This window comes from Condylura cristata, unplaced genomic scaffold (genome assembly GCF_000260355.1).
Source record: "Condylura cristata isolate star-nosed mole 26May11 unplaced genomic scaffold, ConCri1.0 scaffold00056, whole genome shotgun sequence".
Taxonomy (NCBI): Eukaryota; Metazoa; Chordata; class Mammalia; order Eulipotyphla; family Talpidae; genus Condylura; species Condylura cristata.
Genome location: NW_004567157.1, coordinates 179,555 through 206,578, shown reverse-complemented (window position 1 = coordinate 206,578; position 27,024 = coordinate 179,555). Strand labels below are relative to the sequence as shown.

The 27,024-nt window shown below is 39.1% G+C and overlaps 1 protein-coding gene across 1 annotated transcript; it reads left to right on the top strand.

Moving 5' to 3' along the window:
* The first annotated feature begins 14,413 nt into the window (after positions 1-14,413).
* Positions 14,414-15,248, top strand: LOC101636881 (ubiquitin-conjugating enzyme E2 J2-like). Its single transcript, XM_012734441.1, is given in 2 exon segments — positions 14,414-14,952; positions 14,954-15,248. Coding segments are annotated over 2 exon segments (753 nt in total). The 5' UTR covers positions 14,414-14,485; the 3' UTR covers positions 15,240-15,248.
* Positions 15,249-27,024: the final 11,776 nt, after the last annotated feature.

Below are 27,024 nucleotides of genomic sequence, written 5' to 3'. Positions count from 1 at the left end.
TATAATTATCATTCTTTCTTCTCTTTCCAGAAGCTTCTAACTCTGCCAGGCATAGTAGGCCTTAATAGATATGTGTTACTTTAAATTGAACTGTAGCTGTTTTAATTAAGACCCAGAAAAATGGAAGAATTTAGTCAACCTTTCAGAGAGGAATTTGAGCTTGAACCCTGGTTTTGAAATCCTTGCAATTATATCATCCCGCCTTTTTATAGCTCAGGTTTAGATATGTGGCAGTAGGTGAGTAATGCTATAATTACCAATTGTGTAACTAGGACCAGACCCTTTGCCCACTATGGGCCTCAGTGATTTTCATCTGATTCCTGATTCTCATCAGCACCATGGAAAGATTAGACTACAAGGCCCTCAAAGGGTCTTTATATTTCTGTTTCTAAGAATTTGAGACCAAAAATGAGAACATAATGTTGTTTACTCTTGGGTGGGGAGAGGGGAGGAAACAGTTAGAGCCTGTCTCAGGGCCTATGTGTCACACCCTTCTCCCCCAATCATGACTCCAAATCTCCACTAAAAAAAGTAAAATTTCCTGTCTGGGAAATCTTGCTATGACCTATAAGTCACTGGGCCTCTGGGAAGTGGGACAATATGTTGACTGGCAGCCTCAAATGCCTTATAGGGCTAGAAAGACTGGGCAGGTAAGGAATGGTTGGCCCAGAGAAGTTCTCCAGTTCCAGAGTATTTAACCCTAGTGGGGAAGGGGAGTCACTATCACTCAGCTCCCAGCAGACTGGCAGGCTGGACTAAGCCACTGTGTTCTGGAAAGGCTGGGAATGATGTCATGGGACACTTTGGGTTGCAACAACAGGAAACCACTGAGTGTTTACATTGGCTTACAGAGCCTAGGCAGCCTGTTTTTTCTTCACTTCCTCAGTCTATCTGTTTCCTCTGATTCAAACACTGTGAAGAAGGACTCACTACCCAAGCCAGGGAAAGCGGAAGGGAGGGCCTCAAGAGAAACAACCCTCTTCCCAGCTAAGAGGTCTTGATGACTGTGAGGGGAGGAAGGCTATATCCTAACTGGGATCCTATCAAGGACAAACCATAGCGTCCAGGAAGCAAAACAGCTAGGATGTACTCTGAGAACTCTAGAACTCCTAGGAAATCAACTTTTAAATTCTCATTAAGACTCAAAATCAAAACCTGGAAACCATCTTAATTTTTACATAAGATTAAATCATTCACTAAATTTTGTGAATGTAAAATAATTGAATTTAATCAACAATGGATTTGTGTACAAGCTGCTACATTGTGGGTATATTTCTATGAGTAGAAGACACAATCCACAGTGGGAATCAAAGGTGAAAAATATAAGTTCTTAGCCTCAATTAAATATAAAGTGATAGAGTGTTAGTAGGATATTCTCTATCTGTTCTATTCTCTTCATTCCTGAGGTAATTGTCCCAGTTCAGTATTCCTACCACTTCAACAAACTAGGAAACCTAAAAGAGGATAAATTTTTAGATTTCACAAACTTCAAGTCTGAAACAGGATGAAATGCACAACTTAAACAATCAAATCACAAATGAAAAATTAAAAGAGTAATCATTTCCCTAAGAACAAAAGCTTATGCCCTGATGGCTTCTCTAGTGAATTCTGTCATCAAAGACAACATGATATCTATCTTACTCAAACTCTTTCAAAAAATCTGAAAAGTTTGGAACACTATCTTTTACATTGTAAGAGACCAATATTACCCTCATCTCCAAACCAAAGAAGGGCAGCATAAAAGAAGAAAATTATAGGCTGATATTTCTGATGCAAACATTCTGAGCAAAATCTTAGCAAATTGAATCAAAAAATATATTAAGTGAATCCTCCAGCAAAATCAAGTAGGTTTCACCTCAGAGATGTAAGTTTGTTCAACATACACAAGTCAATTGATGTCATTCACTAAATCACAAAAAAGGGGAAAAATAAAAATCTCATTGGAAAAGAAAATCTCATAATAATTTCAATAGATTCCCCAAAAGTATTCACCCAGATTCAAAACACATTTGGATTAAAAACTCTCAACAATATGTGAATAAATGGAACTTATTTCAACATAATATAGACCACATATGATAAACCCTTTTCTTCCTTCCTGACTGTGACTACCAATTTGCTTAAACCATGAGTGCCTAACTTAGCTATATTTGAACATATTAGATGTAGCATGCACTATATAAGGCACTTTCATGCCACAAATGCCTATTTAATATGGGCCCTAACCTGCTGGAGTCTGCAGAAGTAGTAAAGATAGAACTGCTTTGTCTAACATTGTAGTCATTCACTTCAAGAGGCTATTAAACTTTAGCTTTGGATACTAAAAAGAAACAATATTAAAAATTAAGTTCCTTGGACACAGTATCAAGTATTCTTTAGCTTAGTTGGGTTAGATTCATACACTGAATTTTTCATTTCCTGATGTGGGACACAACAGAAGGCAAGTTACATAATTTTTCTGAACCCATATATTATAATCTATTAAATGGCCTTAATAATAGTACATACCTTAAGTAGTTATAAGGATGCAATGAGTTAATACTTTACCTAATGTATAAAGTGTTCAGACCAGAGCTTGGCACATATTCTCAATAGATTTTAGTATTGTAGCTTAGGAGTTAAGGTAGAAAAGAAAGGAGCACATCACAGAGATAGTATTGGAGATGCCTTTATCAAGTGCTAACTCTGTACTGGGCACTATATAAACATTATTTCATTTAATTCTAATAACAGCCCTGTGAGGTAAAATTATACTCATCTTGCCAACAAAGAAACTGAAGCTAAGAACTAGGGGTTTGTAAAGGTAAAGACAATGACCAATTTTAGATAGCCAATGGTAAATGGCTAGGTTTGTCTAGCACCATATTTGGAATCATCCTGTCATACTACCTGGGAGACTTGATGGGAGAAAGTGGCATTCAAGAAGTGTGCTAACCACTCCAGTATAATTGTGGAGAATGCAAAGACTCAAAAACAAACAAACAAACAAAAACAACAAGGGGAGAGGAGACAATTAGGTGACAATTGTATGGATTTTTAAAAAAAAATTATTGGGATTTTGTTGGGTACTGTGTTGAAACTATAAATTGCTGTGAGTAATGTGGGGTAATGGTAAAAAACTGAATGCATTTCTTCTAAGATCAGTAGAAAGACAAGGATGTTAAATTCACCACTACTGTTCAACATAGTATAAGAAGTCCTAGTGAGAGCAATTAGGCAAGAATAATATATAAAAATAATCCAATTTGGAAAAGAAGTGATATTATCACTATTGACAGATAACATCACATTACACATAGAAAATCCAAAAGATTACAAAAAACAACTAAAAAATATACATGAATAGAGAGAAGTGGCTGGATACAAAATTAAGACATAAAAATCAGTTTAATTTCTGTGTGCAAACAATGAATTAGAATAAAGAGGGTTTTTTTTAATCCCATTTACAATTGCTCCAAAAAATAATGAATACCTGGAAGTAAACTTAACAAGAGGTGAAAGACCTGTATACTGAAAGCTATAAGACTCGGTTAAAATAAATAGAAGAAACCACACCAAAAAAAAAAAAAAAAAAGGAACGATATCCCATGTTCATGGATTGGAACAATAAGTATTTTCAAAGTGGCCACATTACCTATAGCAATTTATAGTTTCAACACAATACCCACCAAATCCTAATAACTTTTGATGCCCACCAAAATCCCAATAACTTCTGTTTTTTTTTTAAAGATTTATTTATTTATTCATAGAGAGCTGGGGTACAGGCCAGAGATGTGGAGGGTGACAGGCTTCACCAGAGACAGAGTGGGGAGCAGAACAGGCAGATCGACGAAGTACACTGCTGAAGGGAGCAGCAGGCGGGTCAGGAGAGGTCTGCCACGCCATGTGGTCACCTCTGGGGCAGGAGGGGATCGAACTCATGTGGAAGTGGCTTTAGATTCTCAGTGCTGTGCTTTAACCCGCTGCGCCACCAGGGAGGGCCCAATAACTTCTGTTTTTTAAGAAAATGCATGCAACATAATTGTCTCCTCCTCCCTTTTTTTTTCTTTTTTTAAGTCTTTACCTTCTCCATAATTATACTGGAGTGGTTGGCACACTTCTTAAACATCACTTTCTCCCATCAAGTCTCCCAGGTAGTATGAAAGGATGATTCCAAGTATGGTGCTAGACAAACCTGGGTTTAAATGCCTACATTGCCATTGGCTATCTAAAATTGGTCAGTGTCTTTACCTTTACAAGCCCTACTTCTTAGCCTTGGTTTCTTTATTGGCAGATGAGTATAATCTTACCTCACAGGGCTGTTATGAGAATTAAGCGAAATAATGTTTATAAAGTGCCCAGTTTAGCACTTAATAAAGGCAGCTCCAATTACTATCTCTGTGGTGTGTTCCATTCTTCTCTACCTTAACTCCTTTATTACTTTTGATACAAAATACTTTCTCTCATGAAAACTGAAAATAATAGGGTAGAGACACTAACTATAACAGTGCACCCCACTATGGCCAGTGAAAAGACATCGTGTCTAAGGTTACACAGAAAATTAATTCCAGAGCATGGATAGAAATTATATTAGAACTAGAGCTAGGAAGAATCCTAGCATTGATTCCACTTCACTGGGCCAAATCTTTTGCCCTGGTAATATCACTTTCTTCTGAACCTGTGTGTGTGAGAGCATGTGCCTCTGTATGCAAATTTCCCCTACTCCTAGTATTACAACTACTAAACTACAATATTAAAATTTATTGAGTATTATTATGTGCCAAGCTCTGGTCTGAACACTTTATACATTAGGTAAAGTATTGACTCATTGCATCCTTATAACTATTTAAGGTATGTACTATTATTAAGGCCATTTAATAGATTAAAAATATGGGTTCAGAAAAATTATGTAACTTGCTTTCTGTTATGTTCCACATCTGGAAATGAAAAATTCTGTGTATGAATCTAGCCTGACTAAGCCAAAGAACACTTGAAACTTAGTTTTTAAAATTGTTTCCTTTTAGTATCCAAAGATAAATTTAATACCCTCTTGAAGTGAGTGGCTACAATGATAGACAAAGCAGTTCTATCTTTACTACTTCTCCAGACTCCAGCAGGTTAGGGACCACATTAAATAGGTATTTGCGGCATGACAGTGCCTTGTATAGTGCATGCTACATCTAATATATTCAAATATAGCTAAATTTGAAGTCTCATGATTTAGGCAAATTGGTAGTAACAGTCAGGAAGGAAGAGAAGGGACTTTGAGAGGTCATCATCATTATTATAACAATTATTATCATAGATAACTAACAAGTATTAAGTACTTTGTGCCATACAACTGTTCTAAGTGCTTTACGTGAATTAATGTGAAACAACATTATAAGGTAGGTTCAAGTATTACTATCATCATTCTTCTTGTTAGGTGAAAGTACTGAGACACAAAGTTTAAGGACTAGTAAGTTACAGAGCCAGGATATAAACCAAGGAATGCTAGCCTTAGAATCTGGTCTTTTTTTTTTCTTAGGATTTATTTATTCATGCAAACAGAACTGGGGTACAGGCCAGAGGTGCAGGAGCAGTGAGAGTATTCACCAGAGACAGAGCAGGGAGCAGAACAGGCCGACTGATGAAGTACACTGCTGAGGGGAGCAGCAGGTGGGTCAGGAGTGATCTGCCGCACCATGTGGATCACCTCCAGGGTGAGGATCGAAATCATGCTGAAGTGGCTTTAGCTTTAACCCGCTGCACCACCAGGGAGGGCACAGAATCTAGTCTTTTAATCACTACAATATACTGTGCAGGAGGTAATATTTGTGGGACTGATTGTTGGGGTAGATGTGTGAATGAAGAGCAGTCAAAGATGACTTAAGTGTTCTTTGGTTAGGAAATACTGGGTGTATAATAGGACAGTCATGCAACTAAAGATCACTGGGGCAGGGGAACAGTTGTTCAATGAACAATATGAAGATTTTGTTTTGATTTATGTTAGTCTTATGTTGCATGTAGAATGTTCAGGGAAGCACTAGTAGGTAGTTGTACATGTGAGCTTTTAAGGCTTAGGAAAGAGTGTAATACTAGAGAAAGTGTGTTGAAAGTCATCAGAATAACAATAGAAATTATATCCAAAGAAACTAGCACCTATTTTCCTTTCCAGAGGAAATAAGTAGTTGTTAACAGAGATCAGGAAACACTTTGCATCAATATGAAGGCGAGAAGAGACTTTGAGAGTGGAATTTAACATAGAATGCATAGACTCCTTTTGAAGGTTGCTACAGATCATTAGCAAGAAGTAAAAGCGACCATGGTGGTTCAACCCCAGAAAAGAAGAGAAACAACCACCAACATTTTCACAAAAGATGTGAAGTTCAGATTTGAGGCTTGACCTAGAGATAAAAACACTTAGAATGGTTGGTAACAATTTTCCAAATACAGTTTCTTTGGACTCCTTGAAAATTGCTGAAAATGCAAGTAATCCAGAAACACTCAAAGATCATGTGATGCAGAATACTCAGTTTTGCAGCTTTACAGGAACAAATTGACAATGTCTCCCACACTCATTCAAGCAGCGTCAAAAAGTTACAGGATAAACAAGAGGATTAAAATACAATGAAATATCTTCAAGTGAAGTGTGCTCAATAAAGGAGGAGATTCATAACTTGGAAAGTATGCTGCATATCAGCCTCTCTTTGATAAAAGAAAGGAGTTCATCACTGGTGATACTGAGCTGACAGCTGCATAATCATAAAGTCATAGTAAGAATGAAGAATAGGATAAATTCATTGGAAACATGAAGTCATTGTAGGAGGAAATGAAGCAGCAACAGCAGAAAACTCAAACAGAGCAATTCAGGTATTCTGGTTCATCTTCCTCAGAAATGTAGACATGCTCAATGAATTATTCCAGGAGTATACTGAGTCAATTCTGAAATATCTACAGGACATTGAAGTAATTTTCCAGACCCTGGTGCCTATGTCTTTTATATTAGAGTTCTACCTTGAACCCAGCAACTACTTCAATAATGCAATCCTGGCATAAATGTAAAAGATAAAGTAAGAGACTGATAAGGCCAATTCCTTTCCCCTGAAGGTTCTAAGATAGTTGATTGTGATGGGTGCATCTGAAATGTTACTGTCAAAATGACCAAGAAAAAGCAGAAACACAAGAGTTGAGCCACTGTTAGCATAATCACCAAACAAGTATCCACTAACTTGTTTTTCAAATTCTTCAGTCTGCTGAAAGCATCTGGGGATGCTGAAAGTAGTGCTTTACTTCATGGGGCAGACCATATAGGACAATGACAATTTTGAAGAAGGTGATCTAGTCTGGTGACTAGATCATAAGCTCCATGAACTCTATGAACTCTATCATATATGTCCAACCCAGTGCCTAGAATATAGAATTCATTCATTCATTCCTTTAAGAAATATTTATCAAGCAGTTACTATTTTCTGGATTCTATTCTAGAAGTTTGGGGTACAAAACAGACATAAAGCCATGAAAATATTTAAAACCTTGCTCTAATGTAGCTTACACTTACATTTCAGTGGGACACATAGTGAGTGGCAGGTTTTGTATTTGATAATTATTGGTCCTGTGATGCTGAGTCTGATTTGAACTGGATTACTTAGTATTCATTTATTCAACAAATATCTACTAAATATTTTCAATTAACTAGGCACTTTTACATTCTTTTAGTAATCCTCAAAACAACACTGTGAAAGAGACACTATCATTAACACCATTTCTAGGGAAAGAGAATTACAACTTGCCTTAGGTTACACAATTAATAAGTCAAGTGCAGGTAGTTTAAACTGGCCAACTTACTCATCATACTACATAACATGCTGCCTTTCACGTTCAGTACTGGCTCTAAAATTTGATGAGTATATAAAGACATATAGTCAGGGAGGGAGTCACCTGAAGGCACATTGGCAGTAAAGAAAATACCCCTGCATCCTTATATTCAAGGTACCAGAGGAGAGGGTACTGGGGATTAACTCCAGAAAAGAGGAGATCAGTAGAGGCTATAAAACAAATAATTATCAATGCCTCCATACAACCCTCCTCCTCCAATTCCTCCCTATCTTGGAAAAATGTCTGGAAGATAGGAAGTAAAGGAGGTGTTTCTGTGCTTCAGCATTTCCCACCATAAAGAAAAAAGGACTCCCAAACCAAAAAGGGGCCAAAGTAAAAGGGCAGGTGGAAGGGGGCATACCAGAGTCAACTTCTCTGAAGCCCAGAGCAGAGCTCTGTCTTTATAACCACCTTTTGTTAAATGATTACAAACAGCACCATGTGAGGAATACAGAAAAGGGAAAAGAGATGGCAATTTCTGAGTGTGGCCTGAGCTGTGCTTGTCAGTGAGTACGAGAATGTACCTGAGGTCCCATGTGGGAAATAAAGAGAGCTTGGCATGGAGCAGGTGTGGGAAAGGAGATAGGAAGTGTGGATGTGGCAGGGTGAGTGAAAAATCCCTGTACCTAGTTTTGTTGCCAGAACACTGACAGTGTGACTGTGTATTTCTGAGAATGCATTCATACTTAGGTTGGTGGGAGGTAGAGCTTATCATATGCAAATCCTGTGCAGACATATGTGTATGTGAAGTTTCTGGGGAGAAGTTGTATCAGTATCATTGTAAATCTGGGGAGAAATTGTATCAGTATCATGGTAAATCTGTCTTTCTGTGTGCTTGTGTACATCAGTTTCTGAAGGTATTCAAATAACACTAGATATAATCAGAGGGAGGTGTTATACATTATATAACTACTATAATAATAATAATAATAGCTATTATATTTTAATTATTATATTTTCAGTTGTAATATATACATAAAAATTACCACCTTAACAGTTTATTATTGTTATTAACATTTGTTGTATAACCAATCTCCAGAACTCCTTTTTTTAAACTTAAGTAAGTCTTATTTTTTCAAAGATTTATTTATTTATGCATACAGAACTGGGATGCAGACAAGAGGTGCAGGGATGGTGAGAGGATTCATCAGAGATAGAGTGGGGAGCAGAACAGGCAGATCAACAAAGTACAATGATGAGGGGAGCAGCGGGATTTCTTAGAAGATAGTGCTTTGTTTTATATGACCAAATAACCACATCTCAACATTTCTCTAGTTAGGCCCTTATTGGTCTCACAAATCCCCATGAAGTAGAAGGGTCACTAGGGTCATTAGGGATAGGAATACTTTTAACCTTCCTTTTTTTAAAAAAAGATATATTTATTCATACAGAACTGGGATACAGGCCAGAGGAGCAGGGGCGGTGAGAGGACTCACCAAAGACAGAGTGGGAAGCACACTGAAGGGAGCAGCGGGCAAGACAGGTGAGGTGTGTTGCACCATGTGGATCATCTCCAGGTCCGGGAATCAAACTCTCAGCTTGCAGTGCTGTGCCTTAACCTACTGTGCCACCAGAGAGGGCCAGTAACTTTTATTTTAATTGTATTTTTATTAACCTAACATTGGTTTACAACACTACATGATTTAGAGATATATTCACAACTCTTCAGATGTATGTTACCACAGCCACCACCAAAACACTCAGAATCTACTGCCAGAGACCATTGTACTCTCTCCCCTTTTGTTCCCCAACCCCACTCCTGTAGTCTCAGTTCTGGAAAATGTGCAATTCTCTCAGTTTCAGAATACTGACAGAGTTGTGCAGCCATCACCATTATATAAAGGTAAAACATTTTATTAATCATAAAAAGAAACCATCCCATGGCTCCCTATTGCCCATCCATAGGAAATCACTAGTTTACTGTCTGTGTCAGTGGAGTTTGTTTTTCTGAAAATTTCATATAAATGGAACCACACATTATGTGGAATTTTTTTTAATGACTTCTTTCACTTAGTGTCATTTTTGCATGTTTCATCCATATCATAACATGTATCAGGACTCATGTCTTTCTCTAAAATTAAACTAAATTTCGAGAAAGTGGTAGATACATATGTAGTTTTCACAACTAATACAGGGAAACCTCTATGTTTTTTTTCCATCATCCTGATGATAACATCTTGCAAAACTATAGTGCAATATTATGACCAGGATATTAATCGTGACACAATCAATCAAAATACAGAACATTTCCACCACTACATGGATACTTCATGTTGCCCTATTATCATACATTGTTCTCATGTTTTTCCTATTATAACCACCATTAACTCTCTCCCATCATGACACATTTCTTAACTCCTGGAAATTTCTGATGTGCTATCCATCCATCATCCATCCATCCATCCATCCATCCATCCATCCATCCATCCATCCATCCACCCATGTGTGTATGTGTGTGTGTGTATGTATACATGCACACATCCATCCATCCATGTGTGTATGTGTGTATACATTTATACATACATATATATACATATATACATACATATATATATGGAAAACCAAATTATATAGTTGTATACATGCCAATAATTTCAAGAATGTTGTATGACTGTAATTTTATAATAGGTAAAGTTTTAGGCTTGAATTTTTTCACTTATAATTTTTTTGAAGTCCATCAAAATTGTTGCTTGCCTTACTAGTCTGTTTCCTTTTTATTGTTGGGTAGTATTCTATAGTAGAATGTACCCCAGTTTTTTTTTTTTTTAATGAAAGACATTTAGATAGTTTCCAGTTTTTTTCTATAATAAATAAAACTGTTATGAGCATTCATGTACAGGTTTTTTTTTAAGATTTATTTATTTATGCATACAAGAACTGAGGTGCAGGTCAGAGCTACAAGGGTGATAGGATTCACCAGAGACAGAGTGTGGAGCAGAACAGTCAGATTGATTGAAATGCACTGCTGAAGTGAGACAGGATGGGTTTGCTTTGCCATGGCCAGGGTTTGAATTTTTGTTGCAGTGGCTATTGGTAGTTTTATAGTGCTGAGACTTAACCCCTTGTGCCATCAGGGAAGCCTTTCATGAACACTTATTGTACGGAAGAAAATTTTTACTTATCTGGGATAAATGCCCAGAATTCAGTTGCTGTAGTAGTTGCATTTCCAGTTTTATAAGGATCTACTAAACTTTTTCAAAGGTATGCCATTATGCACTCTCACTAGCAATATATAAGTGATTCAGTTTCTTCATATCATCATTAGCATTTAGTGTTGTCATTTTTTAATTTTTAGAGGCTTCTGATGTATGCATAGTAAAATTTCATTGAGTGACCTGGGTTATTTAATAATATCCATTTCAATAGGATTCATGCAAGACTTCATGTATTTAACATATTTGGCATGCTAGTTAAATCTTAACTATGACTATTATTACAAACATAGAGATGGTATGGTTCTCACCTTCAAATGATTCATTATCTTACAGAGGACAAATACATGGAAGCAAGCAAGTAATGGTAATTGACATCGCTAAGTGGAGGAGTTATGAAGCAAAAATTATGGGATCTAAGACGGGGAATGCAGGATTGTCAAGGAAGATTTCCCGCAAAGGTGATTTTTAGATAACTTTGAGGAATAAGTTAACTAAACTAAGCAAAGTGAGAAGTGGCATGGGTGTATTTTAAGGAGAAAGTGCATATCAGTTATGGTGGACAGATGTTTAATAAGATTATAGGTTAGAGAGAGGGGTAGAAATAAGCCTAGACTCACAGATGAGTCTAAGAAGGGGGCAACTAGGGATCAAATAAGGACTCACTTATTATATAAAAGAACATAGAATTAACCTATGTTAAGTACTGGAGAGCCATGGACTACTCAAGAGTGACATTTCATGGTACCCACTCATCTCCTTGGTCTTCATGCTTAGAATCCCTCTGACAAGCATCTTCCTACTTCCTGGATCCCTGGTATGCTGACCATGCTCCCCTTTTAAGGATTTCTGTTATAAAACAATGTTTATATAATATAAACATTATATATATATTATATATATATATATATTTATTTATAATTCCTCTTAACCCACCACCAAATCAGACCATAAAAAATTAATCACATCAGCTGGGAAGCCCACGGGGATTACAATTGAGACAGTAAAAGGCACAAAATGATATAAAAATAAACTAATACATTATTTTTTTAAAATTAATCATGTCAGGCTCTCCTTGGTGGCACAACGGCTAAGGCACAGCACTATAAAGCTAGCCACAGCTGCTTCAGCACCAATTCTATCCCCATCAGGAAGGTGACCTTCATGGTACAGCAGACCTCTCCTGTCTCACCCTCTGCTCCCCTCAGCAGTGTACTTCATCAATCTGCCTGTTCTGCTCCCTACTCTGTCTCTGGTGAATCCTCTCACTGCCCCTGCACCTCTGTCCTATACCCCGTTCTGTTTGCATAGATAAATCTTAAAAAATTCAAAATTAATCACATCTTAGTTCTTGTTAAGACATTATACTCAGATTTCCATTCTTTAATTTCTGATCCAGCTTCCCATGTTTTCCCCCATGGATCTCCTTCTATTCCTGCCCTATTGAAATTCAGAAAGCTTGTGTGCTGATCTCTACCAGGAGGTGTGTTAGTTTTAACATTCTGATGTTCCCTAAAGCCATTTGCAATAATAAGTCTTCTCATAGTTATAGTTTTTAGTAGCTTATTCTTCTGAAAACTCCATCCTAGTGAGTATCCTATTTTATTAAGAAGGAGGTTAAGTTTCAGAAGGATGAAGCCAATTCAAGTTCAGTCAACATTTCAGGCACAAAATTGGGCCTTAAACCTATGTAGTCTGATGCCTAAACGCAAGAACAGACATCCCTTCTTCACCTTCCTAGTCAAACCCTTTCAAAATACCCCATGGGAGAGATTTTTGTTTAAGTTCTATTTATTTTCCAGACTCTGGTAGGAACAGTAAGAGAATCATTCAAACAGATCCCAAAACAGAACATGTTATTACTATCTCACTGCAACTGAAATCTAAAACCATGGTGGCAAGTAAGGTGAAAACCTTCAAATACCCTAAATGATTCAAAGATTTTGATAACCCCCCATAAAAGACATGTATTTATTCATACAAAACCATTAATAATCCATTATAACCAGTATAAAAAAGTTGATTAAGGGCCCACTGATGGCCTATGGGTTAATTCTCAGTGTTACCACCATGACAGCGCTTCCCAGCAACCTGAGTTTGATGCTGACATGTAGCTAACCCACATGGCCCATCAGACCTTTCCTGTCTCACCCAGTGCTCCCTTCATCAGTGTATTTCAGTAAATCTACTTGTTCTTCTTCCCAATCTGTCTCTGGTGAATTATCTCACCCTCCCTCATCCCCAGCCTATACCCCAGTTCTTCTACACAAAAATAAATAAATAAAATCTTTAAAAATAAAGTTCATTAAATATTCTGGTATTGTTTATAATGACTAACTGTGAACTGCTTCAAATAGCAAATAGAAAAGTGCTTTCTTTTGGTGGGCTATCTTTCGGTGTATTTGCTCTGAGTTTGACTATTTATTTACCCATCTTCAGTATATGGTGATTGTAAGTGCCTGATGACAGCACTGCGCACATAGGACTGGTTGTGCTCAGTGCCACACTTACCTTCGTCTCTGTCTGTCATGGCCTCTGGGTGCCCTGTCAGCGGCCATCTCTGGGCATTTGGGTTCCACAGGTACTACCTCAAGAATTCAGTCCCAGCCTCTAGTCACAGGATGACAATGCAGGGGGTTAAGAAAAGATAAGGAACTGAGGATCCCTCCTTTTTCTCTTCCTGCTTCGACTCTATATTTGTCACCTTTTTCTCTTTGGCTTCTCCTTGTTTTTTCTATTCACTTTTATGTCTGAATATTCCTCTTTCTTTGTTCCAGTAAATGAGATTCTTTTTCATTTTTTATCTAATTCTTTCTGGTTTTTCTCCTTGTCTTATCTTCCTATTTTGTTCATGTTCCAATGTCTTTCTTTGCTTTATGACTTCTGTGGACTTGTGTCTTTGGTTTCAAACTCTCCCTATTTTTGTCTTAGTTTATGGCCCATCACAGAATCCACAGTGACTTTTAGAGAGAAATAGCTACTACATCATGGGCTTTAGTGATGGAGAATTAAGGGTAAATGTGAATGTTTAATGCTTGGGTGGGGCTCTCCAAGAAGACAACTTAGGAAGGAGGGAAAATTAGCTTGTTCAATAAGAGGATGGAGCCTAGGATGGGAATTTGGCAAGATTGTGAGTTCCAATGTTCAGTTAATATTCTGATCCAGGATATTAACTGAGATCTTGAGGCTATTTTTAGAAGCTCTTAAAATATCCTAGAAGACCCACCCCCACAATTCAGCTTGGGATGCCAGAAGACTCATTAAAGATAGAAAAACCCAGGCCTGCCACATGGAGCAGCAAGCATTTGATGAAGAAACCGTGTTTGTTTCTTTGCCCTGGACTGGTTAAAACAGATGTGGGTGAGGCAGCAGCGGTGGCGGAGGTGGTGGGCTCCTCCTGGCGGCTCTCAGGAGCCTGGCCCTCTCCAGCTCCTGCTCCGGCCTCGACCACAGCGAGCCCTAGCGCGGCGGGGGCCCACGAGCGGCGACGGGAAGAGATGAGCAGCAACAGCAGCAAGAGAGCCCCGACCACAGCCACGCAGTGCCTGAAGCAGGACTACCTCAGCATCAAGAAGGACCCGGTGCCCTACATCTGCGCGGAGCCCCTCCCCTCCAACATCCTCGAGTGGCACTACGTGGTCCGCGGCCCTGAGATGACACCCTACGAGGGTGGCTACTACCACGGAAAGCTCGTCTTCCCCAGAGAGTTTCCTTTCAAGCCCCCCAGCATCTACATGATCACCCCCAACGGAAGGTTCAAGGTCAACACCAGGCTGTGTCTGTCCATCACAGACTTCCACCCGGACACATGGAACCCAGCCTGGTCGGTGTCCACCATCCTGACGGGGCTGCTCAGCTTCATGGTGGAGAAGGGCCCCACCCTGGGCAGCATAGAGACCTCGGACTTCACGAAAAGACAGCTGGCCGCGCAGAGCTTGGCCTTCAACATGAAAGACAAAGTCTTCTGAGATCAGGCAGAAGCAGAAGGCACAGGAGGAGCTCAGCAGCTGGCCCCAGCCGCTGCCCCTGCCCGACGTGGTCCCCGACGGGGAGAAGCTCCCCGGCCAGCGCGGGCTCCCGCTGCTCAACGGCTGCGCGCCGGGGGCCTGGCCCCACCTGGCTGGACTCCAGCAGGCCAACCGGCACCACGGGCACCTGGGCGGTGCCCTGGCGAACTTGTTCGCCATAGTCCGCTTTGCGGCCTTCGCCTACACGGTCAAGTACGTGCTGAGGAGCATCGCACAGGACTGAGCGCTGTCCGGCGGGGGAGGGAGGCAGCCCGCAGGCGGCCCGCACCCGGCCGCCTGACTCCAGGCGGCTCTGGGAACCATGAAGAGGAGCCCGGCTGAAGCGCGAGGCCGGCGGGGGCGGCGCGGGCCTGGCACGGAGGAGCCGTGGCTGGGACCTGTGCGGGGAAACCTGTTTTTCATTTTACTAGATTTAGTCATTTGCAGGAAAAAACAAACAAACAAACAAACATGGGCGGGTTGATTCTAGCAGTGTTTACATTGATTTTGATTTTACTCTTTTCCTACCAGACTTGTCTGACCATTTCTGACCCTTTTGTATGGGTAGTGGCCAGAAGGTGCTTTAGGCTTGTGGCAGGTTTTCAGGACTTGCTTTGGACCAATCCCTTTTGGGTTGACTTTTACCAATGAGGGGATGGATAACTGCAGGTGTTTGACTTAGAAATTATATTCTTTGTCTTCCGTACTGTATACTCATTGTATTAAATTTCCTTTTCATCAAAGTCTTATATATCTTGTCTTTCTGTGGCAGATGGCAGAACCCATTTAGAGCAGGCAGATTGGGGATCAGGGGATCAGAGAAAGGAAAGTGAATTTTCCAAGGTTGCAGGGTAATCAGAGAAAGGAAAGTGAATTTTCCAAGGTTGCAGGGTAAATAAGTGCAGAACTTGGTATCAATGTGGATTCCCCAGATTGGAAATTTGCTCTCTGCTGGACAAATATGCACTTGTATTAAGTACTTCAGAACTTCTGGTCCTGGTCCCTATGGTGTTGTTGCTCTCAGAGAATGGTATCTACTTGTCAACATGTCCTGTCCTATTTATGGAAATGGCCCCCAGATTCTCTAGGGGGTTCTTGGCTATCTCAGTTTGCTAAGCAGGGAGAAGAAGGCAGTCCCTTGCTGCTACTGTTAGAGGAGGGTTAAGGTTAAGAGGGATACCTGAAGACTGAGCCTACTCTGGGAGGAGTCTCAGAGGAAGAAAGATCACAGGAAAAACAGAGTTTGCCACAGAGTTGCAAACGCCAGCTACTTTCTCATATGTCCATTAGTTCAGGCAATAAGCATTTGTTGAATATCTACTATTTTTCAGGTGCTGCTACTGGGTAGGCAGCAGTAAATGAGACCAGAAGGGAATGGCACAATGACAAACAGTTGATAACCAGAAGCTCTCCTCATTTCACAGAAAAGGAAACTGGATGTCAGGGAGGGAAATTAAATGTCCATAATACACAGTCCTTGGATTCAAAATGCAGACTTGTCTAATATTAAACCTGATATTCTTTTTACTGCAATACTTATCACCCTGAAGCTGCCACCTCCAAATCATTTCCTTTACCTACCTGTCTTAGCATTTAAAATGATGTGTATTTCTTTGGGGTAACAACTGTTTCCAAAACTTTCCTACTAATGTGTCAGAACAGCATACCTGGAAGCCTAAGAACACTTAGGCATCAATTAGCATATCTTATGGCATGAGCTTAGGCTCTACCAATGAGCTCTACCTATCACTTAACAAATACCAGAGAACAGTGTTACCAGAAGTTCTTAAGGAGGGAAGGGGAGAGAGGAGGAAAGGTATAGTACCTGTAACGAGGGCATCAATATATTAGAAGTAAACATGGATTAATATTTTTATAAACTTGGCAGCATAAGATAGGAATAACAAAATGAATACTGATAATATTTATGCCATAAAAAGTAAAAATTAGGGGGTCCTCCCTGGTGGTGCGGGTAGCACTAAGAAGCTAAAGCCACTTCCGCATGAGTTCATTACCCTCCTGCCCCAGAGGTGATGATCCACATGGCACGTCAGACCTCTCCTGATGTGCCCACTGCTCTCCTCAGCAGTATACTATTGATCTGCCTGTTCTGCTCCCCACTTTTGTCTCTGATGAGTCCTCTCACCGCCGCTGCACCTGTGGCCTGTACCCCAGTTCTGTATGCATAAATAAATAAATCTTTAAATATATATATATATCCTTAAAAAAATAAGATATATATATTTAACACATATATATATCCTTTACAAAAAAAATAATAAAAATAAATATTTCTTGTGCTGCAAAAATTAAAACAAAGTCAAAATACAAAGGACTAACTGGAAGCATATATGCAAGATTTGATACACAAGAGACTGATATAAAAATATAAGAAATATTATAAATCACTAATAAAGCAAGAGTACTTCAGAAAAGTTGACCAAAAAAAAAAAAAAACATGTGAATCAATCCTTTGCAAGAGAAGAATTTTAAATGACTAACAGCATAAAAATACTCAGTCTCACTTGTAATTAGGTAAATGAAAATAAATATTAAGGAAAAATTTTAACCTTTGTATCGGCAAAGATTAAAATGACAAACAAACTTGTAAGGAAATAGAAGTTAGAACAATCTCTCTGAAAATTGCTTGGCAAAAAAATATATATACATAAAGTTATTCATTGCAATGTTAAACGATAGTATAAAACTCTCTGTAGATAGCAGAATGATTAAATAGACCATGTAATGAAACACTATGCAGTCACTTAAAATAGTGAAATAATAGACCTATCAGTTGACATGAAAGTGATATCCATGAAAAAAAGATAATAATCCATCGTATAAAGAATATAAATGATGGTGGTGTGTGCTTGATATCCTGGACTATATTGACACAAATATCATTTCTGGAAGTTTGTATTTGTATTCAGTAGAATTTTCCAGGGTCCAGCGTTGGGCATGGCATATTATAAGATGCACAGACAAAATACAAACTGGGTCTGTCTAGAGGGAAGTACAGTAGGCTACTAGGGAGTTCACCCAATTCAAGGTTAAAGGGCCTGGAACCAGAGATGATAAAAATTCCAGGACAACTGACTTAGGCTTAAGTTAAAAAAATAATAAAATCTCTTTGATTACCCTTGCTCTCTTGTAACTGAGTAGGCTGTTTAGCGAGAGATGGAGAGTGAGCTTCTCATCATTGGAGTTGTGTAAGGGACTCAGTTTGATGGTCTTCTGGATTTTAAGAGTCAGAGATATGACAAATATGGACCTGTACTGCCTGCCTGGACTGGTGGGAGAGGCAAGGGTAGGGGATCCTTGGGAATAAAGCTTAATGAGACCTGCAGTGAGTTAGAGCAAAGAATCACAGTCAGCCTGGCTATTTCAACTGCAGCATCTCAAAATGAGCCCTCCCCCTTTTCCTCACTGCCTTCCCTGCCCCACAAACCCTTCCCCCCACAGCATCTGACCTGTGGGAACCTCAGTGTTTCCAATGACATTGGAACTTTCACGGCTCTTCCTTCCTTCTTGGTCAGAGTTTATATTGGCTATATTATTAGGCTGAATATGTAGGCTACTATGTAGGTGATCTGATTCAAAGGATGCTAGATTGATCCCCCTGTTTTAAAAGCCCGCCTCAATCTGTAACTTTCCACATTAATGCTTTTTCCTTTGAATATTGAATCTTTTCCAAAATTCCTCTGTAAAAATGCCAATAATTCCAGGAAGGGGATCATCTTAAGTTGCCAGAAAAAAAGAGAAGGGGGTGGGGGGGCTACTGAATTTTGCAGAGGGCTTCTTCTGAGCATCTAAAGAAAATTTTATATGCTGGGAAGCCTAGCAAGACAAAAAATGTGAAGGAAGTCTTTGTGTGTGGGGGGAGGGGGAGGTTCTGTCCAGGGGCCCAAACTACTCTGTGGATAAAGTTTAGAGTACTTAGACTCATTAGTTCCTAGGCTTGGCGACACATTAGAGTCACCTGGAGAGCTTTCAAAAATACTGATGCTCAGATTTTACTCAAGCCAGAAGATTCCAATTTAATTAGCCAAGAGTGGGGTCCAGGTATATTATTTTTGCAAATATTTCCAAGTGATTCTAGTGTGCATCCAAAGCTACAAACCTTTAATCCAACAGCAGCTCAGTTTGGGGAGAATAAACAGGTTTGGATTAGCCTTCTGGTCCCCAAGAGGGAAGGACCATGAGGAAAGGGTGTATTATTATCCAACTGCTTCCCAGCTACAGCCCCTTGCCTATATAAGGGGCAGAAGGGCTAGTCGTTTGCATAGGTGACCAAACTCTCTGGTTTGCCTGGGGATTTTCTGGTTTTAAAACAGAAAGGTCCACATTCACAGCAAAATGGAAGGTTAGTTACACTTCACAAGGTGATTGTAAATATTTAAATCTTATGTCATTTGAGTACTGATTGGGATAACCACGTTTTTCCTCTTATACTCATTTTTTATTTTTGTAAAACAAGGATGGTTTAAATGCCTATTCTGCTTCTCTCACTCCTGTACAATGGAATAATGCTAGTGAAAAGGCTCAGTGTTCTGAAAGGTCTACACATATTACTGGATAGAATGTTATAAATAATAAACAGTACCTGCCAGGCTGAAAAGGTCACCGGATTCTTGCCAGCATACCCACAAAGTACATTGTGGTTGCAGGTGGGCTAGCTCTCATCCTTTTCTACTCTCCTGGGGGTTCCTTTACCTCTTCCTCCAATATTTAAAGAATTCTAAGATATCAGAACTAGATATCAGCCCCATCCCACCATCAAACAGGTGGAGAGATGGAGATCTTAGACAGGTAAAATAACCGACACAAGATCTTATGGCTCGCCAGCAGCAGAACAGGATAAGTTAAAATACCTTGATCTCCAGTCCTTCTCTTTAGTCCAAAATCATATAATATTTGTGACCCACCTTCCTGAATCCCATAATTTCATATGTTCTTTTGGGGAACATTTAATTTCTCCCACAAATTCTGAGGAAAAAGAAAAATGATATTCAAGGGATTGTGGGAGCTCAGGACAGGGGAACAAAATTCACCTTAGGGAGAATGACTTTGGTTAGGGAGAACTTTTCAAATGAGGGAAACTGACAATGGAATATAATAGATTTTTAGGTAATGTGGGTAAATAACAGAGAAGACAGCAGAGATAGTGCATTCTAGGAACTGGGAACAATATGGGAAAATATGGCTTTTTAGTCCACTAAATGATGTTAGCGGATGACAAATGGACAGGAGACAAAACTGGTCATATAAGTGTTGGCAAGGAGTTTGGACTATAGCCTTTAGGTGTCAGAACAACATTGAAGGGTTTTAAGCTTGGTGAGATATTTAACTCTTTTAACTACTCATAACTTCAGGTCAAATAAAGAGGAGTTAACGAAAACAATGTAAAAGTCAGAGCTATTCACAATCTTGGAGCAAGACTAATGTTTTCCTGACTCAGACTACTAAGTAATAGAACAGACACTTATCCCCAACTCATTTATGGTTACTGGACTGAAATGAGACCCAACACCTGTGTTCAGCTCCACCCATAGAATAGCCCAGAGGCATAGTCATTAACCAACACTCTAATGGGGAAAGTGGACAAAATCAATCAATTATAGGACAATGGAAGAGTTGGGTATCCAAACCATAGTGGCATCACAGAGAAGGAAGTTTCCTTTGGGGTAGGGAAATTTTACTGAGAAAATAAAATTTGACTTGGGTTGTGAAGGGTGAGATTGGATTGGTGAAGTAAGATTATAAACAATGATAATAATTGTTATTACTATAAATAATTTAAATCATTATATTAATAAATATTCGATATTCCTGAACCTACCTGGGGATAATTAGATGAAATTCCAACATGGAGAAAATGCGGGCAGGGTATTTGGGGATAAATGTTGAAATAAGACTGTTCAACAACCTCTGGGGCCTCTCAAGCTGAATAGTTCATGGGTACTTCACATTCACAATGTCCAAAAATTTAATCATTAACTTGTATCACAAACTGACCCTCTTTTATAGCCTCTAGTCACTGAATTCTGCAAGTTTAACTTTTAAATCTCTCTGATTTATCCTCTGCTCTCCATTCGTGATAATACCATTCTACTTCAAAATAATGAGCATGTTTTCTTTTCTACAGTGAAAACTATGTAACTTATCATTTCTCTTTTTTACATTAACTCTAGGTAGCTCAGAGCCAAATTCAGAGCCAAATTCACTGTATAAGCCGTTTTGATTTCCATGATTGTGCTGTAATTATTACTACTTGTATCTTTTCCTCTGTCCATGCCCACACACACTCATCAACAGGATTCCTCTGTTTTGACTTCCTGGTTTTGACTCTGTCATTGTAATTTTAAGATTTTGTTTATGTACTTTTATAATTTTATGGTAGTTCTGTGGTGAATACCTGAGGATTTTTTTGGAGCGAGTTGCTGAGATATGGATGAATTAAGAGATAGTTGCCTCACAAAATATAATAGTTCAGATCCTCATTATTTTTTTAAGATTTATTTATTTATTCATACAGAACTGGGGTTCAAACCAGAGGTACAGGGGCAGTGAGAGGTTTCACCAGAGACAAAGTGGAGAGCAGAACTGGCAGATCGACGAAGTACACTGCTGAGGGGAGCAGTGGGCAGGTCAGGAGAGGTCTGCCACACCATGTGGATCACCTCCAGGGCTAGGGGTCAAACTCTCACTAAAGTGGCTGTGTCCAGCTTTCAGTTCTGCATTCTAACCCGTTGCGCCACCAGGGAGGGGCCCTCATTATTTTTTTGCTTAAACTATTATCAATGGTTTCCAAACCCTATCTCATCTCCTCCAGTATTCCAACCAGTGGCTAAAGCCTCCTGGAGGGGGTTACTGGTAAAGATGGATAGCCCCAAAGAAAAGTGGGGTGGAATGACAAATAAATTATATAAGTAACTGCAGAAGGGGGCTGGAGGGCAGTCTTTGTAATTTAGCATTTGGGGTTAGTGGATTTATGCCCCTACTGTACTAATCTTCCAGAAGGCTGTTGTGGTCTTGCGGAAAAGATAGAGATACAGAGCCACACGTCTTACTGAGCTGTGACATAGTAGAGAAGATGGGAGACCCTGAGTCATGCAACTTACTGAGCTGTGGCCTGGCAAAAAAGGCAAAGACCCAGAGCCAGTCATCTTGCTGAGATGTGTGAGTGTGGCCACTTGAATGTGTTGAGTTATTCAGCTGCTGGGTTATTCAGTGTTGCTTGTCTGATGCTGTACAGGGACACTCCAACAACTCATGAAGAAACTCCTGCTGTATCTTTTGTTGTCTTCGTGAATCATAAACTGGCTTACAGTTTGGCTGCTGCATGTCTGCAGTGGCAGGAAGATATCATTTTGGACATGTGGCTTATTGTTTGGGATAGGATCTCTGCATCCTCAGTGGCCAGAAGACACTATTTTAAATGTCTTTGGGGATGACTGGAAAACACTGGACACACTTTGGGTAAAGTAAAGAACAGTATTGTCCTCAGTAACTTTCTTTCTTCCTGGTTTGTTAAATAGATACCTTTGTTGTTGTTCCCTGAGCCTGCGTAGTCTTGAAAATTATGCACACATGAAAAACTCAGACAATGAATGGTAAGCTATTTGGGCAGTGTCCTTAGCCAGTTTAGTGCCCCTTGCTGTCCTGTATCAATATGTCTTCTTTCAACCTGCAACAGTGTCCTTTCTAAAAGCAAAACCAGATCAAGTTACTCCCTTCCTTTAAAGCCATCAGCAATTCCTCATAGCATCAGGATAACATTAAATACCCTAAGTAAGGCCCTATATGAACTAAGCACTTCTCTTTTATTTGTATTTACTGAGTACCAACTATACTGCACATCCCTCCTTATATAAGGAGGATGCACTCCAAGAACCTCTAGTGAATGTTTGATTCCATCATGGACAGTCTCACATCTGATACATACTATGTTTTTTATGTAAATGTACTTGTTTTCTTTCTCCTTTCTGAATGCTTTATTGTACATACTTTCAGACTACAGTTGATGTAAAGTGTGTGCTAAACACTGTAAGTCACTGGCATTTAATAGTTATCCAAAAATTAACACTGTTCTTGCACTTATGCAACTTATGGTCTATTTGGGGGAGACGGGTATTAATGAAAGGTGGCTAGTCCTCTGAGATGGCAGGGGCCTAAGACTTGGAGTTACACAACAAGTGTTATTGATCTAAGGAAAGGATTAGGTTGGGTTTTTACAGATAAATTGTGGAGTTGGGGTTGGGGAAATCACGTGATCCCTGCAGAATAAATTGTGTGCACACATATCTCTAGGGAATGGGTTGAAGGAAGCATGATATACATTAGAAATTGAAGATCAGTGTGACTGGAATGTAAATACCAACCCCCATACCAACAGACTACAGTTGATAGGCAGAAGCCAGACCATAAAAGGTTTTTAAAATCTATGACAAATATTGTTCTTCATCGTAAGAGCATAAAGAAGCCATCAAAGGCTTTGAAGTTGGAAAGTGACATGATTAGAGTTTTATATTGAAAACATTCCTCTGACTCCTTTGTGGAGAATAGATTGAAGAGAGTCAGAAAGGATTTAGGGAGCTCTGTTAGGAATTCGCTGCACTTGTTTATTCAACTGGCTGGAATCATGTTAGCACAGTGGAGATGGAGATAAATAGGAACATTTGAGAGCTATTTGGGAGGCCCAATTATAAGGCTTGGTAATGGAATTAAGTGGGAGGGGAGTAGTGAGGAAGAAGGAGATGTTACTGACTTTTAGGTTTCTGGAGGAGGACAGGTATGAGAGGGAAGATCAGTAGGGTTTTGGAAATGTTGGGAGGCAGAGCCTCTTTGCTGCATGACCTAGGGCTCCAGCCTCACCAAATTGCAAATTTCTAAATTTCTATGACACTTCTTGCTTCCTTGACTTTGTAGATCCTATTTCTTCTTCTGATTCATCACTTTCATTATTCCCAACCCCCATGTTTGAGGAACTAGTAACAAGAGTAACATTTCTAAGTTGTGCTGTTAATAAGATGTGTGTTTGTGTGTGTGTGAATATGGAATAAATGAGTGCATAGAGTAGCTAAAAATGTGGGTCCTGCAGTATCTGAGCTCGTATCTTGTTATCTTTAGGTGCCAATGAACTTGGACAAGCTTAGCTTCCTCATCTATAACAAACAGATCAATATACCTACCATTTGGGATTGCTGTGAGTATTGGATGATATGACAATGCATATCAGGTATTCAGCAAGCTACCTGACATATAATAAGTGCTCAAGAAACAGTGGAGGGAGGGAAATGCACTGGACTATGGTGATGGCACAGGGGTAATTTGGTGATGTTGGAAGCCCATGGGGATTACAGCTGAGATGGAAAAATGCACAAAATGATGTAAAAATAAACTATTATTTATTTTTTAAAAAGTGATCAATAATTATAGCCATAGTTACTATTGTTGAATATTAATATGTGTGTGTGGAAGTAGGGGGTAAACATGGCATTGAAGATACAAGCCTGACCAAAGAAATGCAATTGTATCTAAAGGGAGAGATGAGGATGGAAATGGAAGGTGAGGCCTGGTTCTGTATAGAGAAAAGAGTGCCAAAGATCACACTGTCCATAAATTTATAAGGGAACATGCAGATTTTGACTGAGATGCCAAATCCTATGTTTTCTCTACTTAGCTTATTGCTTCCTTTTGCTAGGAGGAAAATAGAGAAAAAGTGAGCGCTTAAAAGCAGGATGTGTCACTTCAGCAGGGAGAAGGTAGAATGTGCAGGATGTTCTCTAAGCAAAAATATAACATAGGTTAAATGTATGGGAGCTTGTGAGTAAGGAAGAAATGGAGGTAGGTGGCAGTCAAGAAAATAAATGTGTTGGGTTCAAGTTTCAGTTCTTATTTTCACTGTCTGTATGGTCCTGGATAGGACTCATAACTTCTTTGTGTCTTTATAGTAAGGTTAGGAATTTCTTTTTTTAATGTCTATATACACATACACATATTGTTTTACATCATTTTTCAGTCTGTACATATTTTTTCATCTCGCTTGTAATCCCCATGGTCTTCCCACCACCAACTCACCCATGTGCCATCATCATAGTCCTAAGTGCTCTTCCTGCCCCAGCTTTAATCCTATTTCCCTCACTGCTCCTGTAGAATGTCTCTGGTTTATAGTTTGTTGATTTTTGTTTTTACTTTATTATAATTTTTCCCTGATCCCTTATATACCTGCTATGAGTGAAACCACACAATATTTTCCTTTTTCTTTCTGGCTTATTTCACTAAGCATGATCCTTCTAGCTCCATTGCTACAAATGACATGAGTTTATCTTTTTGATTGCTGAGTAATATTCCATAGTACCACATTTTCTTTTTTTTTAATAACAGTTTACTTTTACATCATTTTGTACATTTTTTTTTCCATCTCAATTGTAATCCCCACAGGTTTCCAATTACCAAGTCCCTTCCCTCCCCACCCACCAGTTTTTGATCCCATTCCCCACTCCACTCCCACAAAAAGTCTCTGGTATATGGCTGTTCATTATTCTTATTATTTTCTCACCTGGTCCATTATACTCCTGCTATGAGTGAAACCATCCTGTTTTTTTCTTTCTCTTTCTGGATTATCTCACTAAGCATGATCTTTTCCAATTCCATCCAAGTTGCTGCAAAAGACACATGTTTCTTTCTTTCTTTCTTTGGTTGCTGAGTAATATTCCATTGTATATATGTACCACATCTTTTTAATCCAGTCATCTACTTTTGGGCATTTGGGCTGCTTCCATGTTTTTCCAATTGTAAATAAAGTAGCAATAAACATGGGGGTGCAGGTATCTTTTTCAATCACTGTTTTTGTGTCTTTTGGGTAGATACCTAGGAGTGGGATTGCTGGGTCGTAGGGAAGTCCCATGTTTAGCAGTTTGAGGAACCTCCAAACAGTTTTCCATAGTGGTTGTACTAGTTTGCATTCCCACCAGCAGTGCAGGAGAGTTCCTTTTTTTCCACATCTGCCAACATTTGTTGTTGCTAGTTGTTTGAAGATGTGCCATTCTCACTTGGGTGAGGTGGTATCTCATTGTGGTTTTAATTTGCATCTCCCTTATTACGAGTGATGTTGAACATTTTTTCATATGCCTGTTGGCCATCTGCATTTCCTCTTTGGAGAAGTGTCTTTTTAGCTCTTCTGCCCATTTTTTGATGGGGTTATTTATTTTTGTTGAGTTTCATCAGTTTTTTTTGTGATCAGTCCTTTATCACTACTTTTGTGTGAGAAAATGTTTTCCCAATTGGAGGGCTGTCTTTTTTTTTTTTTTTTTTTGTAATGTCTCTTTAGCTGTACAGAAGCTCTTTAACTTGATGTAGTCCCATCTATTTATCCTTGCCTTCACTATTGTGGCATTGCATACTCTATCTTTAAAGAAGTCGCTGAAGTGTATGTCGTGTAATGTTTGGCCCATCTTTGCTTCCAGGTATTTTATGGTGTCCTTTCTTATGTCTAAGTCTTTAATCCACTTCGAGTTGATTTTTTGTGACTGGAGTGAGGCAGTGATCTAGTTTCATTTTTTTGCATGTAGCTTTCCAGTTTTCCCAGCATCATTTGCTGAACTAACTTTCTTTGTTCCATTGTATCTTCTTTGCTCCTTTGTCAAAAATTAGGTGTCCATAAACTTGTGGGTTTATATCTGGGTTTTCTATTTGAATCCAATCCACTGGTCTGTATGTCTATTCTTATTCCAGTACCATGCAGTTTTGATAATTATGGCTTTGTAGTACATCTTGAAGTTTGGGATTGTAATGCCTCCATTTTGTTTTTTCTTAGACATGAGGGTTTTGGCTATTAGAGGTCTTTTGTTGTTCCATATGAATCTCAACATTTCTTCTATTTCTTTGAAGAATGTCATTGAGATTTTTATTGGGATGGCATTAAATCTGTATATTGCTTTTGGCAGGATGGCCATTTTGATGATGTTAATTCTCCCGATCCATGAGCAGGGGATGTCTTTCCATTTCATGGTGTCTTCTTGTATTTC